The sequence below is a fragment of the Leptopilina boulardi genome, unplaced genomic scaffold (assembly GCF_019393585.1).
Source record: "Leptopilina boulardi isolate dan_hultmark-lab unplaced genomic scaffold, ZJU_Lbou_2.1 LbouV2_405, whole genome shotgun sequence".
In the NCBI taxonomy this organism is placed as follows: Eukaryota; Metazoa; Arthropoda; class Insecta; order Hymenoptera; family Figitidae; genus Leptopilina; species Leptopilina boulardi.
The window spans coordinates 316,065-337,366 of record NW_026137980.1 but is presented as its reverse complement, the minus strand read 5'-3'; the positions used below and the strand labels follow the sequence as shown (position 1 = coordinate 337,366).

Below are 21,302 nucleotides of genomic sequence, written 5' to 3'. Positions count from 1 at the left end.
TACTTTCAGGCAACATAAACATATTTTTGTTATGTTAATCATAAGTTCCTTAATTTTTAAAACTATATATTAGACAAATGTTTTTCATTTAGTATAATAAATGTCCAATTCTAAACTTTGATTTTGAAACAAAAAACCTTAATTAGTTTTGCTGAAAAACTTGTATAAAAGAAAGTTGAAAAAAATTCGATTCTTGAAATAAAATAAAATAAAATAACATAAAAAATGTATGTTATTAAATGTTGTTTATTGCAATATCCTGACTTTAAAAACTTGTTTAAAAATTTAAAAAATCATGATTTTTAAAGAAATAATTTGGTCCTCAAAGGTTTAAAAAAGGCATATTTTGTTTTTCAAATTACAATATTCACGTTCACATAGATCATGTCTAAACAGGTCAATACACGAATTGCAACTGATTTAATTATTGTATTTTCCATACACATTGTTTATGACCTTCGGCTTATTAAGAGAACCTTTATACCTCAGTTATAAAAATAATTACAATTCCAAAATTTAAAATACCTACATCTTGAAAATTTAATTTTTAAATTAAATTACATTTATATAAATTACTTGAGGTTTTTAATAGGTGAAACAATTTTTGCATTTTTAATTTTTTGAAATCGCATGACAAAATATTAAACAAATCATAAAAAAACTTACTCTCTAAATCTGAATTAGTAAAAATGTTTACTAATTTGAATTAGTGACTCACTTTTTGCTTTAGAATTAGTTAAATTTTACTAATTGTTAGTAAAAGTTACTAATAATTAGTAAAATTTTACTAATTCAGAAGCAAAAAGTGAGTCACTAATTGAAATTAGTAAACATTTTTACTAATTCAGATTTAGAGAGTATACTATATAATAATAAAAAAAAATTCAAAACTCTTATTAAAAGTTTTTTTGAACCCAAAAACATTTCAACGCACTATCTGAAGCTATATTGTTTCTAAAATAACAAAATTTTCACTCACTATAAAACACGTCTAAACAGGTTAAAACATGAAATGAAACTGATTGAATTGCTTTTTAAGATTTTTAATATTAGTGCAAACTGTAAACGCTACAAATTGTAATTTTTTTTTATGAAACTTGATACTTTTTTTAAAAATAATATTAATAGTTTTTTACGCAATTTAGTACACTAAAAAAAGGATTACTTGAATCAAATAAAAATTATTTGATTCAAGTAATTTACTTGGCTATTATCATTGTGGCCTTAAATTATTGTGATAAATTTGATTTAATAAATTAATAAGGAATTTAATATATTTAAATATTTGTTTAACCCCTTCGCAGTCGAGTAGAGAAATCGTTTGTGGGCCCAAAAAAACTTTATATCATATTGAAGGTTTTTGGGGTCGCTGAATCCGACTTTGAGATTAGATTTTAAAAATTCAACATGTCGGACCCAATATGGCCACCCAATATGGGGGAAAAATTAAAAATTAATTTGATTCGTTCAAAATTCAGTACTCGGGGATTTTTGGGGTCGCTGAATCCAAATTTAATGTCAGATTTTTAAAATTTTAAATAGTTTACTCAATATGGCAGAAAAATTTAAAGTTGATTCGATTTGTTCAAAATTTGGTACTCGGGGGGTTTTTTGGGTGGCTAAATCTAAATTTGATGTAAGATTTTAAAAATGTTTAATGGCGGACCCAATATGGCCACTTAATATACCGGAAAAAATTTAAAATTGATTCAATTCGTTCAAAATCCGTTACTTAGGGTTTTTTTGGGTCGCTGAATCCAAATCTGACCTCAAATTTGGATTCAGCGACCCCAAAAACCCCCGAGTACCGAATTTTGAATGAATCAAATAAATTTTAAATTTTTCCACCATATTGGATCCGCCATTTTGAATTTTTTAATTCTGACCTCAAATTCGGATTAAGATACCCCAAAAATCTTAGTATACACATTGACACTCAATTCTAATTATGTTTAGTATTTTTTTTCTAATGTGGACAGATGTGTCCAAAATCACAAAGGTGGCACGACTTTTTTTGGTGGACATATATGGGCTATCGACAGTCATGGGGTTAATAAAGGTATCTTCTGTTTTTAAAATTACAATATTTACGTTTACTTTGATCACGTCTAAACAGGTCAATACACGAAATGCAATTAATTTAATTGTCATTGTAATTTTCCATCGACATTGTTTATGACCTTCGGCTTATTAAAAAAAACCTTTGTAGGTATACTTCAATGTAAACATTGAGCTCGGGATGCTCAGGTATAAAAATAATTACAATTTCAAAATCACATTGACATACATTTAAAATACTTGGAAAATATAATTTAAAATTTAAATATTATTTATTATATATTATATTTATACACGGAAAAAATTTTGCTGTGTTATCAACAGCACCTCTGGCGCCATCTAAAAATCGCAGTTGAAGTATTCATAAACAGCTGACTTTTGAAAAATACACACAATTATGAAAACTATTTAATTTATTATTTTTCGGTAAATTATTTGTTATTTAAAAATGTTTTTACCTTGTATGTAAAAAAAAATTTCACTTTTAATTTTACAGATATTGTATACGACAAATTGAATGAAACAAATCGTAAAAAAAAATTTACATTGACAAAAAAATAAATCACTCTTAATAATATTTTTTTGATTCCGAATTAAAAAAAAAAAACAAGCACTATCCAGTGGTGCGATTTGAAATAAGAATGTTCGTTCTTAAATTTCTTTTTAAAAGATTTTAATAAAAGTAGACTTTTAATATAAATTTAAATAATTTCCAGTTTTTTTTAGAAAGAGGTTAGGTTTCTTTTCCAGTCGATGCAGATCCTATACTTTCATCAGATTTTTTTTTTTAATTAAGCCAATTTTTTTTAAAGAATTTTTTACACATTACTACAGATAGAATTAAGCAAAATTTACAATCTAACAAATTTTCTGTTAGCAATGTAAAATATTTTTCTCATTGCATAAAAAAAAAATTTCATAAACACAATATTGTTGTAACTGTTTTACAAAAAAGAATTGCTTCATGTAAAATGAATTTATATATCAGAAAAGCAAGCACTTCGAAAGAAACTAAATTGAAGGTTTAAGAGAACAATAGAACGTGGCTTAAAAGTAAGACTTGCAATTGATTATTATTTTTCTTCGTCATTCGTGTCATTTCGATAAGTATCACTGTGAAAAGAATGAAAAAGTTTATCTGATTCAACTTCTTTGAACAAAATGTCAATCTTCATGACGTAAAAAAAAAATAATAAATAAACAACTTGGGGAAGAAGATGCAATAATAATCAATATAGGAAGTTTTTCATCTCACCGCCAAAAAAAAAATATATAAAATATTTTTATCATTAAAATCTTACAGTTTCATTTAGTGCCAACAAATATTAAAATTTCGCACATGTTGGTCCATTTAAATGAAAAAAATTACACTTTTAAATTGAAAGAATTTAAATTTAAAAGTAACAGATGTACAGTTCAAGCAATGAGAAAAAAGGAACGAGAAATAGAATAGTTATTATTGTAGTTTGCTAAAAAAAAAATATAGTGCCCGAATTTTATCGATTCCCTTTAAACTATATTTATTTTCTAAAATTTATGATATACAAAATTTTTTGTAATATATAACAAAAAAATTTTCTAATAATAATTTTGAATTATTTAATATTATATTACAATTTTTAATTAATTGCAATATTTTCCCTTGAAAATTCCATTTTCTGTCCTCTGCCTTGCGAAATAATTAAACTGTTCTCAAAGTGTTCTCATTTTTCAGATATTTTTTTTTTATCTTAATTCAAATTCAACTTTCACAATGTAAAGTTTAAAAGTTCCATAGCAGAACTTGGAGAATGTTTCATATCAAACATCACAGAGAGATTTTTGTTTTACATTTATATTGATTACATTTTTTAATAGAAATGAAATTTAATATGTGCGTGAAAATAAAAAATTACTATGACATGTTTACTTTTTTATGTGTTTAAATTTAAAAAATAGTAATCTCAATATATTGAAGACAATTTTTACAGGAGGAAATTTTTTTTTTTTTAAGAAAAATAAGACTTATTCTGTAAATATTAAAGTAAATTATAAATTATTTTATAATATTTTAAGATTTTAGTTTGCACTCTTTTTTTTAATTAACATAACCTCTAAATTGGGTCAATTTTTGTTAAAGGTCACAGGCCTGAAGGAGAAAATAATGTCTAAATATAAGGTTATAAGTCATTGGTGGATTGTGGATCATAAACATAACCTCAAAACTAGGTCAAAAGAGGTTGATAACCTCAAAATTGTAGGTCATAAGTTACTAGTTTGAGGTTATGGTTAATATAACCTCAAAATAAATCAAAAGACGAATATAACCTCAAAATTTAATGACATAAGTCACTGGTTTTAGGTTATGGATGATAAATATAACCTCAAAATTTAAGTTTGTAAATCACTGGTTTAAGGTTATGGATGATAAACATAACATCAAAATTAGAAAAAAAAACTCAAAATTAAATATCATAAGGCAAGAGGCCCCTGAGTTTTTAGGTTATGTCGAGCGAAAATAATCTCAGAATTAGATTAAAAATTCGGCTCAAAAAACGAACATAAACTTAAAATTTAAATTTATAAGGCAAGGCCGAAAGTCTTGAAAAAGAGGCGAACATAATCTTAATTTGTAATGATAGTTAGAAATCGGCTGGTAAATATTTGTACTAAATATTATCGCGCGTCGATAAACATGTTACCGACTGCGGAGCACATAGACGTAGTACCCGATTTCGCCGCGCGGGCCGCATCGCCAAAGCTCACTCGCGTGCGCCCCGCCCACCGATCGGGTATATAAGCTGCGCTCTCGCTGAGGACCGTCACTTTCGTGCTACACGGAGTCCGGGTGGGTCTAACCCACTTGACTAGGAGTTTTACTCCGAAAATCTTTGTAGAGAGTTTCACTCTCGTTCGTCGGGTTTTACCCGTCGAACATCATATCGGTTTTTAATGTAAATAGTGTATAGTAACGAATTGTAAAGTAATGTATCGTAATGTATAGTAAAGAAATATTGTAAAGTAACGTATCAAGAGGTAAAGTAACGTAACAAATGTATAGTAAAGAAATATTGTATTCCTGCAGTTTAAAGAAAATTTTCCGTTTTATTACCGTTTGTAGATATACTTAGAGTTTTACTCTTCGTATAATTAGAACACGAGTTTTACTTGTAGTTCAGCAGAATATCGCGAATTTTTAGGCAGTATTACAATTGATTTCACGGCTCATCGCTGCGAGTTGAAGCCTAGGAAAACGTCGCTGTATACGTTCGCCTGTATATTTTCCACCTGTAAATACCGTTGTAAATAAATAATTTGTTTCAGTTTGTAATTATCCTGTTATTATTTTTGTTGAAATCAAAACGAATTCTGGCTCGGCGAGCTAAAATATTGATTCTTACAATTACAAACGTTACAAATTTTCAAGGTCATATAGATCAGGGGATAACATAACCTGAAAATTTAAGCTTTGGAAAAATAAAAAACTTTTTATGTAATTCTAAAATTATTATTTTTATTATTATATTAATATTATTAATTTTATTTATTAGTAAATTATTATTATTATTATGACTTTAAATTAGTGTTAATATGGTACAAATAAAAAATTTGAATCAATAATTTTGCCATACAATAAAAAATAAATGCGATAGTGAAAATTCTTCCACAAGATTATATATATAAAGCAGTAATAATCTCTCGTCAATCAAAAGGTTAACTGTTTTCGAAAATCAATCTAATGGAATTAGATTTATCATTATTATTAAATATAACATGAGGCGCATGTGGTGCGGCTTCTGAGTTTTGCCAACTACCTGATGCAATTACGGGACATTTAACGAAGTTTTGGAATTAGCCTTGCCTCCAGTCAAGAACGCGTCTCATTTAGTTTCGGAAGCCATTATCCCTCCACGTCGTGTCTCATTGCAAATGTCATTGGACTTGAAAATGCGCGCAAATAGTCCAGGAAAACTTCCCGCATTACCTACTACTGCGTTCTACTTTTTTTCTTTTTAATTACGAGCAGTCATCTCTCATTCCCTCGACGCAGTGGAAAAAAAAGAAGAAGAAGAAAAAGAAATAGACGTAGAATAAAAAAAAAGGTGGAAACTTGCAAATAAAAAAAAATCACTTTATTTCCGTAGTTTACGCGACTTAAAAAGAACAAACAAAAAAAAAAAAGAAAATAAAAAAAGAAAATATTTTTATCAAAAAGTTTTAAAAATTGAGGGACATGAGGTTAAAAAAAGAGATTTTAATCGCATGAACGAGTGCACTCAACTAATTTAAGTTTAATTCCTTGTAGGACTCAATTTTCACACTCTCGCAGTAAAAGGATATAATTTCCCCTGGGCTAATCGAAATAGTATGAGTTTAATTTCATTTCAAGGGTAATTTTCCAAACTTTGCTGATGAATTCTTTTATTTTATGTATAATTGCAATTCGAATTTTGTGGTAATTATTTTATTGTCAATGACGAATTTTTTTTTTCTAATAAAAAAAATATGTATATATATATATATATACCAGAAAGAGAGATATTATATTATCATCTTTCGCATGAGAAACTTTATTTCTTTTCGTAAAAACAATATTTCTTTTATGAAGTGTCTTATCTATTTTTAGAACTGCATATATTTGTGTTTATTACTATTGTTATCACTATTCGCTTACTGATGACTAATATACATACTGACACTTTTTCTAATAATAACATTTTTGTAACTGAATGAATATAGCAAGAATTTAATTTTATATAGGAAAAAAATTATTTAGGTTGAAATTCAAGTTATAGAATGAAAATTTGGATAAATGGTGGGAGTAACGAGCGTCGTTTCTCCCACTACTCACAAAAATGCTCGCGCATTCAAAATTTCCAATGAGAGTATCTAAACGCAACTGCGCTTGCGCAAAGACTTTCTTATAGGTCGAAAAAAAGCGCGCTTATATAAAATGATTAATAATTAAGAAAATGTTAAAAAAGCAATATAAACCCATTTTCACTGTTGAATTTATTGTTTATTATATTAATTTTTTTTTCCACTCTACAAAAGTTGCGCGCGCAGTGTATAGACAACGCTATCCCCTCTCTTTCATTGAAAAATATCCCACGCAGTATTCGACCTTAATCGAAAAACGATTCTATTTTCTAACCTCTATTCTGATTTATCATTGTAACAATAATCATTTTTCCAATAATTATCATCGATTATAAATAATGTGATTATTATAATTTTGATTAATTATTATTATTATTTAGCTCAACTTGTAGAAATTTTGATAATCTAATATTCAAAATTATTTTCATGAAATTAGTCGCAAAACAATCCAGACGTATTTTGTCATAATAAGTGCAAATTCGGAAGGTGGATGGTGGGGGAGGAAGAAGGGGGGTTGTGTGGGGGGGGGGTTAGAGAAGAGAGAACGACAGACATTAATGAGAAAATACTAATGACGCAGCGAACAAAATAATTACTCTGAGGTTCGCTGATTCTGAAATCAAGCTGGAACTTTCTCGCTATACTTAAGCCCTCGTAATTAGACCTACGCTTTCATAGTTGGGTGATAAAGAACTTTAAGATGGTCCTTAAATTCGAGACAAAATTTCTCCCGCTTTACGCGAGAACTTAAAAGCATATATATATATATATATATATATATATATATAAAGAAGTTTAATTTTCACTTTGTGCGGAAACTTTACATTGTGTGACAATATCCAAATTTTAACACACAAGGGTACCCACATTTTATTGACAAAAGAACTCAAATAAGAAGTCAAATAAAACCACACTGAAAAAAAATTTATTTGATTCAAATATTTCAAATTATTTCAAAAATATTTAATTGGTTCAAATAATTTTTTATTTGGATCAAAAAAAAAAATGTATTTGATTCAAATAACTTGAATTATTGTATGTTGGTCATAATTACTAAATTCAATACTTTTAGAATTAGATGTCATATTGAAATTAGATGTATTTAAAAAAAAAACTCGAAAAAATTAGATTTTTAAAAATTCATAACTCAAAAATTTGAGCACTTATAAAAAAATAATTAAACCTTTTTTTTCAATAAAGATCGAAAAAATATATTTACCGAATTTAAAATGTCACAGGTAAATTTCACGTGGAATCAATCACATATATATATATTATCCATTTGTCTTGTAGGTGGTACAATGACATTTTTTTATTATTAAAAAAGCGTTATCATTTTTTTATTAAATCTTTACGAAATTAGTAAGAATAATACAAACTCTCGATAATTGAAATAGAATAAAGTAATAAACGGGAAAAAAAGGTTAAATATTTAAATATCTGTGTGATAAAGGTCAAACCTCCTGCCTATATATGGTCTAAAAATAAAATAAGCTTTATATATATACTATGTATCATGAAATTTATATTTCCATAATTTCTTTTTCTCTATCAATTTTTTAAGAAATTAAAAATACTTATTTTTTATTTTATGTCAAATTAAATGTGTCAATATATTATTTATAAAAATATATTTATAAAACCATATTGTAGGTTTCCTTTCAAACTATGTATTAAAATGTATATCATGTTTAATATTTATAAAACTTAAGAAAAGGAATGCTGATTTCAATATTCTTAAATCAGATTTATAAAATTCAAAATGGCGGATCCAATATGGCGGACTTTTTTTTATAATTCATTGAATTTGTTTCAAAGTCCAGTATTGGCTTCCCCCAAACAGATAACTTGCCCAAACTGGCTCAAAACTGGTAACAATAAGAATTCTGTACTATGCTAGTAATGGCTCACTACTAGCATTAATAATAATTCTGTACTACTCCAGTACTGGGACAGTACTGGCATCAATATTAATTCAAGCCAATACTGGCTCTGTACTGGTATCAGTAATAATTCTGTACTCTTCCAGTACTGGGTCAGTACTGGCATTAATATTAATTCTGTAGTACGCCAATACTGGCTCTGTACTGGCATCAGTAATAATTCTGTACTGCTCCAGTACTGGGTCAGTACTAGCATCAATATTAATTCTGTAATAATCCAGTACTGGCTCTGTACTGGCATCAGTAATAATTCTGTACTACTCCAGTACTGGGTCAGTACTGGCATCAATATTAAGTCTGTACTATGCTAGTAATGGCTCACTACTGGCATTAATAATAATTCTGTACTACTTCAGTACTGGGTCAGTACTGGCATCAATATTAATTCTGTAATACGCCAATACTGGCTCTGTACTGGCATCAGTAATAATTCTGTACTGCTCCAGTACTGGGTCAGTACTAGCATCAATATTAATTCTGTAATAATCCAGTACTGGCTCTGTACTGGCATCAGTAATAATTCTGTACTACTCCAGTACTGGGTCAGTACTGGCATCAATATTAAGTCTGTAATATGCTAGTAATGGCTCACTACTGGCATTAATAATAATTCTGTACTACTTCAGTACTGGGTCAGTACTGGCATCAATATTAATTCTGTAATACGCCAATACTGGCTCTGTACTGGCATCAGTAATAATTCTGTACTACTCCAGTACTGGGTCAGTACTGGCATCAATATTAAGTCTGTACTATGCTAGTAATGGCTCACTACTGGCATTAATAATAATTCTGTACAACTTCAGTACTGGGTCAGTACTGACATCAATATTAATTCTGTAGTACGCCAATACTGGCTCTGTACTGGCATCAGTAATAATTCTGTACTACTTCAGTACTGTCTCAATACTGGAAGGCGGGAGTTCAGAATCTCTGATTTATTAACCTCAACTTAATTTTACAAATTTAAAAATTGCGGATCCAATATGGCGAAAGAATTTTAAAAAAAATTTTAATGATTGTTTATAATAATTATTGTTGCTTTAAAAAAAGGTCTATGACATCAGACCGTACATATATAATATATATATATGCACGTTCGTGGTTGTGTAATTGAATTAAAATTCTTTTACGACGTACTCGTCCTTCCGTCAGGCAGCAGCGTGTCGAGTGCGTTGAGCGGATATGCCGAGCAAGTGATATTACTATATCTCCAGAACTCTCGACAAGACAGCTCCAGCATCTCACGAAAGACTTCAGCACGTCCCAACTGGCATGCGAGTGTCAGCGGAGTTAGCCCAGCACTATTCACGATCCCATTGCGAGCAGGCAACTTTGGATGTCGTAAAGCGTAACCGAACATATCCTGAAATTTTTTTTTCCTTTTTTTTATTGCCATCCAAGAGCTTCCTTTTTCTCTTTTCAATCAAAAAAGATTATTAAAAAAAAAAAATTTAATTTAAAAAAAAGAAATTAGATTTTTAATTTCTGTGAACTGAAATTTTAATATTTGTCAATTTTTTTTTCTTATCTTTTGTCACAATTGTCATATGACCTAAATTCTAATTTGACGAAATCTTTATTAATAATCTAATCCTTATTTAGCCTAATGTGTGTTCCAATTTTTGCTTCAACTATTCTTTTTTGTAGTCTAAAATGTATTTGAGAGAATTATTAGTTGACCTAATTTGCATACGACTAAATACTGAATATTGGTCTAATATTTTATTTTGACTAGTTCTTATTTAGTGAATTCATAATTTTTAGTCTAATCCATATTTTGCCTAAAAATTATCTGTCCTAATTTTTCTTTGATTTAATCTTTATTTGATCTATAATTCTTATTTAACAACATTTTGATACTTAATTTGTATTTGGCCTAAAAATTATCTACATTAATATATTTTTTTTTAATTTTGTTGAAAATTTTCTCGTGTACAGTTAGCGGTGTAGAATTTTCTTTTGTAGGATTAATACCACCCCATTAAATTTTATATCAAAATAAAATCAGGTAAAAATTAGTCCAAGGTAAAGATTAGGTCAAGTAAGAATTAGGCCATACGACGATTGTGACAATTTAGGGTTATTTAAAATTTGATAGAATATTTATGTTTATCCATTAAATGCTTGTCGATTTGTCCAACTGTTCCTTTTATCCCGCCTCCTGCTTCCCCCTCTTTTCGTATTCTCCTGTCTTAGCTCGTACAAATACAAAGAAGGAGGAGCCAGCCAAACTTGATAATCTATTTTTTTCGTTTACATAATAACTAATTTCCATATACAAAAATAAAAATAGATAAAGGTTCAACATAAAATATCACAAATATCTCAAATAAGTAAAACTACTCACGAAGGCTCTCAATATATTGATTTAAGCATTTCAAAAACGCCAAATGATTCGAAAAAAATAAATCCAAATCTGGTTTCATCAATGTAAACATTTTGTTGATATGATTAGACGCAAATATGATAGGTGAATTTATACTAACAATCGACAGTGGATAACACATTTCATAAGTTCTAGCAGACAATCTAGGTATTTTAAAGAAAATTTGAAAGAATATAAGTGTATAGAAATCTTACCAGCTTATCACAAACGACAACCATATGCAATATCATATTTCCAAAGGAGTCCTGCTCATCAGGATCGGCTCCCGAATCCAATAGAAGATTATAAGCACTCTCATTAGCACAGCATGCAGCCCATGCCAATGGATATTCACCTAAATAAGCTAAACCCTCATAATCAGTGTTCTTGGCAGGTCGATGTCTCTGTTGATCCCTGGGCAAGAAGAAACTACCCGTTGCTCTCTCATTCACTATTGCACCGGCTTCCACCAAATCTTGAACCAATTCATTATTATTGTACGCAATCGCAAGATGAAGTGCACTTGCACCAAGATATTCCTCTCCTTCAACAACATCAATAGCCAAACGGGGAAAGCACTTTAGTAAAGTACGAGCTATTCTAGTGTGTACTCTCGAATCGCAGATGATCAGAACATGAAGCAAACTCTCTCCCAATGACCCTCTGTATTGCATTTGCCAGCATGCCTCATGATCACTCCATTGTGAGAGGGGATCAAATCTTGACAATGATGCTTCAATTGGCAAGATCACTTGATCCTGATCTCGAAATTTCCATCTTAGATATTCAGCGCGATTAATCGTTTGACCTTTACCATCGGCGTACATTAATATTCCAAATTGTTCCCTCATTACACGTTCAACTTCCTGTTGTCCACCTTGATTATATGATTCAATTAATTCACCTCCTTTTTTATAATTAGCCAATCGATAAAGAAGACATTGATCCTCATTGCCCGCTTGACTTATAACACGATCTAAAATTGAACCAGAATTCACCTGATTCTCACGACCACGACACGAGCACGTACCACCCATTTTTTTCTTTTTTTTTCTTTTCAAAATCAAGTTTTAAAATGAAAATCAATTATTACTTTTTGCATTATGATTTTTTAAACTAAAATCTGTTATCTGTTGTATATCAAAAAAAAAAAAAATTTAATAAAGATTCATTTTCAAAACAATTTGCAATTTTGAAATTGTACTCTCGCCAATTGGGAATTATTTCCTAAGGTATTTTTTTACCTCACAGGTTACCAAATAAACAATTTTCTCAACTGAAAAGCATTTAAGTTGAGAAAAATAAAAACAACCTCTCAAAGATAAAAATAGAATGCCTGTGAAGTAGATAACGTCCAAACCATGAATTGTACCATCTAATTCCAATTTACTGTGGTTCCTTTATCTTCTAAAGAGTCTATTTTCCTTGACCTTTCTCTCTCTCTCTTTCTCTTTCTTTTCTCTTGTTATCCACGTGATAAATCAAAACTGGTCATGATAAGTTGGTAAACAAGATTCCTTCAATAGAAATCCCATCATCGGTGAGATAGAATAAAAAGGAAACAGTGATAATGTGAATAATCTTGAAAATTTAACTTGGTACATATTTGTTGTCAAAGTGATAAATATTGATATTATTATTCTTTTTTTTTCTCTAAGGTGCCCTTCGCCGTGGCTTACCTGGTTAAACTAATCCTGATTAAGTTTGTCTGTACACAGGTTAAAAGGTTTTTGTCTATAGCAACGCGGCACTTGCGCAATCTATAAACAGTACCAGGCACTGTCCGATACGATAAGGTCACTAGGTGATAAGACAGACGGAGAGAGAAAATTTTCAAGAAATTCTAAATAATTTTCACCTTATTGGATATCAAATTTTCGTTTCCAAATTTTTTGACTCGTTGATATTCATATTATCACAATATAAACAAAAATAACTGAAATATAGCAAAGCAGCTGAAAATTATATTTAGAGAAAAGTTTTGTTAGAATTTGAACCAAATATAAAATTTTTTTATACTAACCCAAGTTTTTGGTTATTTGAAACAAAATAAACATTTTGTGTATTTAAAAAAAAGTTTTAAACAAAGATACAATTTAATTGAGTCAAAAAAACTTTTGGTTGATTCAAACAAATTTTTTTCTGAGTGCAGACTCGCATGAATATTTCCCAAATCTCATTTGGTATAAATTTTATTTCACATAAATTTCGGGACGCATGATTATGTTGTAAAAATCAGTTAGAATTTTCTATTTTACAAAATTTTTATATAACCGAAAATTCACTTCACAGAATTTTTATTTATTCGAATTTTTATTTGTCAGAATTTTTATTTGCTCTAATTTTCATTTAACATAATAGGCATTTTAAAGAATTTTCATTGGGTAGAATTTCATTGCATAGAATTTTCTTTCAGATGAATTTTCATTTGTTCGAATTATTATTTCATATATAATTTCCATATAACCGATTTTTCATACTACAGAATTTTTACTTAACCAAAAAATCATTTAACAGAATTTCCAATTGATAGAATTTTCATTTGTCCGAAATTGCAAATGGCCAAACAAACAAACGACAGAAAGATTTTGGCGCGATTTTTAAAATCAACCAATTCACAATTTTATGGATAATTTTTGATTAGATGATTTTAAAAATCGCGACGAAATCTTTCTGTCGTTTGTTTGTTTGACCATTCGCAATTTCGGACAAATGAAAATTCGATCAATTAGTAATTCTGTTAAATGATTTTTTGGTTTTTTTAGTATGAAAAATCGGTTATATGGAAATTAATATGAAATACTAATTCGAACAAATAAAAATTCGGCTCAAAAATAATTATGACAAATAAAATTCCATAAAATGACAATTCTAACTAATGATTTTTAAAACATAGTTTTGCGTCCCTAAATTTTATTTAACATAATACTCATTTGGTATAAATTCATTTGTCATAAAAATTAAATTATCTGTCCTTGTCTACAATACATAAAAGAGTCATTCTCTGAAAAAAAGTCACTACAAAAAAATGTTCTAGGTTTGTATTGATACACTGAGAAAAATGTTTAGTCAGAGCAACCAAAATTTGGTTGGGCCAACAAAAAAATTTTGTTGGTATTTAAGCAACTAAACTATTTGTTTGAGTCAACCAAAAAATTAGGTTGAGTTTTTTTTGTTGGCATAACAAAAATGTTTGGCTAGCTCAACCAAATTTTTTTTTGTTAAGTCAACAAAAAAGTTTGGTTGATTAAACAAACAGTTTTTTTTGTAAAATTAAAAATTTTATTCTACCTTATCTCTTTTCTTCTTATCTTTTTTATTTATTTCATTATTTATTTATCAATTTAACATTGAATTTATATTTATCCAATTAAAATATTTATGGACTTTGAAAAATCTAATTGTTCTCTTAAGCTATGAGCTAAGAGCGAATCAAACTATTTGATTGTCACAAACAAATTTTGGTTAGAACAACAAACGATCATTTGGTTCAACCAAATAATTTTGTTGACCTAACCAAATGTTTGGTTGAGATAACCCTACGACTTTGTTTCAGCCAACAAAAATTTGGTTACAAGAACCAAAATTGCCTAACCATACAATTTTGTTGCAAACACTAAATTTTTTTTCTCAGTGTACTTTGGAAAATTGTTGTCCTAAATGAAAGTAACAAAATTTCAAATTATAAACTTATTATCAAAAAAACTTTATGGATTTTAATTTGTAAGTACGTTTTATTGTTGGATTTTTCATGTAGATTTCAATGGTAAAAAATTTTTTAGTCCAATTTTTTCAAAATTAACATTTATTTTTCATTATTAACCCCTTATCCCCCCCTTACTTTTTTTATTTTTATTTGAAAGCAGAGATTGTTTCCAACAAAACTGTATAAATAGGTATAAAAATAGGCCAACATTGGGTTTAAAATAAAAAATAAAGAACAGGGCAAAAAAAATTGTCTTTTTTTACATTTTCACTATTCCAATAATTCAAAACTTTATTTATGACAAATAATATTTATGTCAAATGAGATTTATATCGTCAACTAAAAATAAAAAAAAATAAATTAACATTATTTTCTTCTTTGCTAAAATTCAGTAAATTTAATATAAACAATTTGTCAATATTGTAAATTATCCTTAGAGAAAAATTTGTTTTTTTTTCAAAAAATTCAAGATTAAAATCTTTTTTTAAAAAAGAAATTAATTATTTTTAAATTTTCAAGTGCAAAAAATATGAAAAAGAATAAGCTTTGATTTTTCACAAGTTGGCTGAAATTCTGACAACTGACACTAAACGATCATGAAATTCAACGCTAATGGAACTTTCTTTTTTCTTCTAATATCTTTTTACAAGGTTTCATGTTTCATTTTTTTAAAAGCCAATTCAACTCAATCAATTCCAAACGTCTACAAATGTTTTTTAAAAAAAAGTTTCAATCAATTCATTATGAATATATAATTTAAATAAACCATTTGCCTCTCCTAGACATTAAAAAATTATTATTATTATTAATTAAATTTTTTTTAATTAATAATATAATTTTCATATTACTAGTAATTGAAAAATTCCGTTTTTTTCATATTTTAATCAATCGATCTGTTATTCAGTGCTCATTAACGAAAAAAAGAGCAAAATAATTTTCTCTTGAAAGAAGTCTGTGTGCAGTATTTTTTTTTTTTAATATTTTTATCGGAGAAATGTGGGTTTTCCCCCAAAGTGTAAACAGCATCTTGTTATCTATATTAAGAATTCAAAAAAAAAACTTATTTTATAAAACCAACAAGACAAGGTGTTATCATTATACTTAAAGCACATGTCAAATATATTTTTATTAAATAACAAGAGCCACAAATTAAAAATTCCCTCTAAAATCAAGAAAGTGGAAATTCCAAACAGAAGATGATTGTGTATAATATAAAGATTATTATAAAGGGATTAGGGAACGTTCACATATGATGTCACGTTCTAGGGGGTAGGGGGAGGGTCTTTACACTGAAAAAAAAAATTTAATTGATTCAAATAATTGATTACTTGACTATTATCAAATAAATATTAAATTGTATCAAATAATTATTATTTGAGGTTGTATTTGTTTCAAATACAAAAATTATTGTTTCAAATACAATTTATTTAATTCAAATAAAAATTATTTGGTTCAAGTAAATATTTATTTGATAATAGTCAAGCAATCGAGTATTTGAATCAAATAAATTTTTTTTAGAGTACTTAACGTGAAACACAATGTGTCATTCTCATACTCTCTAAATCTGAATTAGTGAAAACTGAGCTACTAATGTAATAATTAGTAAGAATTTTCACTAATTTTTAGTCACTTTTCACTAAAATTTTAGTAAAAAAATTTTAAACTACTAAATCAAATAGTAATATTTCACTAAAAATTAGTAAAAATTCTTACTAATGTGAATTAGTAGCTCACTTTTTACTAATTCAAATTTACACAGAAAATTAAAAGGCATTAAAATAAACTGCAACGCTTATTATTTTAATGCCTTTTAATTTTCTGTGTAGAGAGTAATCTAAAAATTACTAAAATTCATTTAATAAACGTCAAAATACAGATTTAAAGAGTAGAAACCTCCGAGTTAAAATTTTTGAGCTTTACTTATCAATCTGCAAATCTGACCAAATTTTTATTTTTTTTGGGCGCCAATTGGATCCGCCATTTTAAATTTTCAAAAATTTACTTCAATTATATTAATCAGCCACCCCAAAAACCCCCGAGTAAAAAGTTCCAGGTAAATCTGATCAACTTTTTATATTTTGGGCGCTATTTTCTACCCGCCATTTTGAATTTTCAAAAACAAAATTCAAATTCGTAAACACCCAGTGGGAAATTGACAAGACTGAATATTGGCTAAATATTGGACCAGTTATTTTAGTCAATTTATATATTATATTTTATTATATATAATAACATCCCAGATAGCACGTAAGCTTGCAGCAAACTTGCGGCAAGCTTGCCGCGCAATATTGCCAACCTTGAATGGCAAGTTTACCGCAAGCTTGTAGCAAGCTTCAAATGTCCCACCTAACCCAACCTTACATGGTAAGCTTGTCGCAAGATTGCTCCGTAAGCTTGCACGGTAAGCTTGTCGCAAGATTGGTGCAAGGTTGCCAAATAACCTTGCCAATCAGCACAGAAGGTTGCAGCAAGCTTGCCATGCAAATTTTCTCGACAACCTTATGGCAAGCTTGGCCCAAGCTTGCGGAATATAACAAAAAAAATTTGGGGGGGGAGGAAATTTATTTTTGTACATACATTGAGCACCAGTTCCTGGGAGGTCAAAAAAATTTACTGCGCAGCCGTAAGTGCTTATGATTGCAAGTGCGCATAGTCCTCATTTTCAATGCAAACTTCTCTGCTGATTGGGCAAGGTTATTTAGCAACCTTGCACCAACCTTTCGACAAGCTTACCGTGCAAGCTTACTGAGCAATCTTGCGATAATCTTACTGTGCAATCTTGCAATAATCTTACACCGCAATCTTTCGGTAAGCTTACCATGCAATCTTGCGATAATCTTACTGTGCAATCTTTCGGCAAGCTTACCATGTAAGGTTGGGTTAGGTGGAACATTTGAAGCTTGCTGTAAGCTTGCGGTAAACTTTCCATGCAAGGTTGGCAATATTACGCGGCAAGCTTGCCGCAAGGTTGCTGCAAGCTTACGTGCTATCTGGGATTATTATTTCCCTTCGGATCAAGGATTATATATAAAATTAAAAATAAAAGAGATATTGTGAAGATTCTGTACATATCGCGGATACTTATACCCTAACCGATTGATGTTGTTTATGAAAGTGAAAAAAAACACTGCCATCTGGCGGATAGTTGGAAAGATAACGTAGCGCGAAATTCAAATTGCGTGAAGGAAAAACTATAAGTATTTATCGTCCATATTTATATTTTCAAAAACTCCTAAACGGCAAATGAAACTAGACATCTTAAGCTACAATTTTATGTATTGAATGATTTTTTAATATCAAATCAATTTTGGACACTAGGGGGTGTCCGTTTTTGGCAAAAAATGGCCCATATATAAATCAATTAAATTAAAAAATTGACGACAATTAATAGTAAACTAATATTTCATGAGGATTTTATTTCATATATATATGTATATAAATTGCACATTCCCATGAGGAAAATACAGGAAGAAATTTTATATATGTCTCTTGTGGCTTTATAACGTATGTTGTATACACATCAAAAGAGCCAAATTAAAATATATCTACTGACAAAATTTCATAATAATAATAATAATAATAATAATAATAAAAATAATAATAATAATGATAATACAATGGGATATAGAAATGCAATCAGAGTCAATGAGAATATATAATTTTAAATATATGTAGGTATCATCTACATATGTCATGTGATGTGATGGTTCTTTAATTTCATTTTTATCGTGAATCAACAATTAATAAATTCATCGTTATACGATATATATCAAACGAAATTATAAGTCATCGCTCGACATGTGTATTTATATATATATACAAATGTGTATGAAGCTAAAGGTACATTGAAAAAAATAATCATTTTAAAATGTTTATTGGTATTGTATAGATGTATTGATGCGATTTATTTAATGGCTCTATAGGCTTTACTTTAATTTTAATGATTGAGAATTAATTGATGGAGTATGTGTTTATATATGAATACAAGTACAAAATGCTTTTTTGAAGGGGGGAAAAAGTGGGCAAATATGAGGTAATATTACAAAATCCCCTTATAACGGAATTAACAAAGTGACAATTTATTGATGTAAACTGCTTATTATGCTGCGATATAGAGACTAATGAATGAATATAGAGCTTCATATATGTTATACGCGGGTCTTCAATGAAAAATATATTATCGCATATAAAGTTATCATCAAAAATAAATAAAAGTACACTGGAACAAAAAAAATCAATCAATTCAAATTAATTTCAAAAATATTTGTTTGAATAAAATATTGTTTATTTGCATCTAAAAAATATATATTTAATTCAAATAATTTCAAATATTATTACTTATTATTATTATTATTCAATTACAAAATAAATGTTAATTAGGTCAAATGAATAATTGACATAATACAATAACATTCTATCAGTCGGTAAAGAAAATACCAAATGTTACTATTTACCGACGGTTAATAATATAGAAATCTACCTAACCATCAGTCGTTGGTGGAAAAACGACTTCTCTACTTTACCGACTGCTTGCAATGCAATGATTTATCTTGTTGTACATAGACGAGGAAGTAGAACGAAATTTCAACTGTACCGACTACTGGTAATACAGAAATCTACCTGACCTTCACTCGGTGAAAAAGGAAAATAAAAGAAAGAAAGAAGGTAAAGAAAATACCAAATGTTACTATTTACCTACTGTTGATAATATAGAAATCTACCTTACCATCAGTCGGTAGTGGAAAAACGATTTCTCTACTTTATCGACTGCTTGCAATGCAAGGATTTATCTTGTTGTACACAGACGAGGAAGTAGAACGAAATTTCCACTGTACCGACTACTGGTAATACAGAAATCTACCTGTTCTTCACTCGGTGAAAAAGGAAAATAAAAAAATGTATTATTTACCCAGTTAGTAACACAGGAATCTACCTTACTGCCAGTAGGCAACAGATAAAAAAAAGAATTTGTTTCGCTAGCTATTAATATTGTAGAAATCTACTTTGTCATCAGTCGGTAATGAAAAAAAACCTAAATTTCTTTCACCGACTGTTTGTGTTTATGTATTTTTGAGCCACCGCAGTGAATGAACAGAAGAGCGAAATTTTTAATTCGAATATAAGAATTTTATTTGAAACAAATAAATAGCTCTTTAGCTCTGAAACAAATATATTTTTATTCAATTCAAATACATTAAATCTGGTTAGAATACAAAAAAATAAATTCTCTGCATGTATAATATAACAAAAATTTAATAAAATTATCAAAATAATGAAATATCATTGATAAAATTGAGAATAGTGAATTCAACCGATACGATGACAATAAATATATATACGTCATTTGAAAATTGTAGAAATTTCTTTACTTGAGTATTATAACAATGCCGTATTAGATAATTGACTCTTTGTATAAAATTAACAGGAAACCCTTTGTATTATATTATTACAGGAAATACTCTATCAAATGACATATTTTATAATATATAGAATCAAAATAGTATATGTACAATATTAAAAGCAAAACAAAAAGAAAATTATTTATCATTAAAAATCTAAAGTATTTTATATACAACTGAACAAATAAAATATAATATAAATATATATAGGGATACGTATATTAATAATAAATTTACTTTTCCTTAAAAAATGGATGATGCTATAAATCATAAAGTGTGACTAATTGTTTATATTGAATCAAGAATGATGTATCGTTAATAATTTCACAAGAATAAAAAATTATTTCACTTATATTCCGCGTGTCTAATTAACATATCTTTTAATCAATTAAAAAAATTTCCACAATTTATTGAACACTTGTTTCAACTTTTATGAATTTTAAAGAATTTAAAAAATATTTACTTTATTCAATTCGTAATTTTTTAAAATAATATTTTAAAAATAAAAAAAAAATAACACGCAACAGAACATTCTATTTTATTGATCAATCAAGTTTCTCTAGTTAATTAACGTTTAAAAATTTTAAATATGGATTAACAATAAAAATAGAAAAATTTGTTTTTTCAAAATATCTTAATTAGAATTTTTTAACATTTCAATTAGAATATTTAATTATAAATATATTTCTTAATCATTTCTTAAACTGCAATTGTTATATAATTTGTTTATAACAATTTTGAAGGGTACAAATATTTTTTGTAGTCCAAAAGTTAATTTGTGTTAAAATATGAAATTAAAATATTAAATTAAAATATTAAATAATATACTTGAAGTATTTGTTTATGTTTCGTTACGTCCTGTCGCCGTCAGGTGGCAGAAGCATACAGGGAGCACAAGTCGCATCTATTATTATGATTACTTTTCGTTTTTCAATCGCGTTTTTGTATGGATTTGCCTAATCTTTCGA

General features: G+C 28.2%; 2 protein-coding genes across 5 annotated transcripts in view; one reads left to right on the top strand and one right to left on the bottom strand.

Moving 5' to 3' along the window:
* The window catches only part of LOC127289317 (uncharacterized), an 85,814-nt gene extending 72,649 nt beyond the window's left edge, over positions 1-13,165 (bottom strand). For 2 of the 4 annotated variants that reach the window (XM_051317174.1, XM_051317176.1), the window contains exons 1-2: positions 11,445-13,165; positions 10,002-10,227 (exon numbers count right to left, since the gene is read on the bottom strand). In XM_051317174.1, coding sequence (XP_051173131.1) covers positions 10,002-10,227; positions 11,445-12,266 — 1,048 coding nt within the window. In that variant the 5' untranslated portion in view covers positions 12,267-13,165. The remainder of the gene's footprint in view (positions 1-10,001; positions 10,228-11,444) is intronic. The other 2 variants (XM_051317175.1, XM_051317173.1) reach the window with 2 other exon arrangements.
* Positions 1-21,302, top strand: part of LOC127289325 (speckle-type POZ protein-like) — a 369,464-nt gene that overhangs the window by 246,438 nt on the left and 101,724 nt on the right. The window lies entirely within an intron of this gene.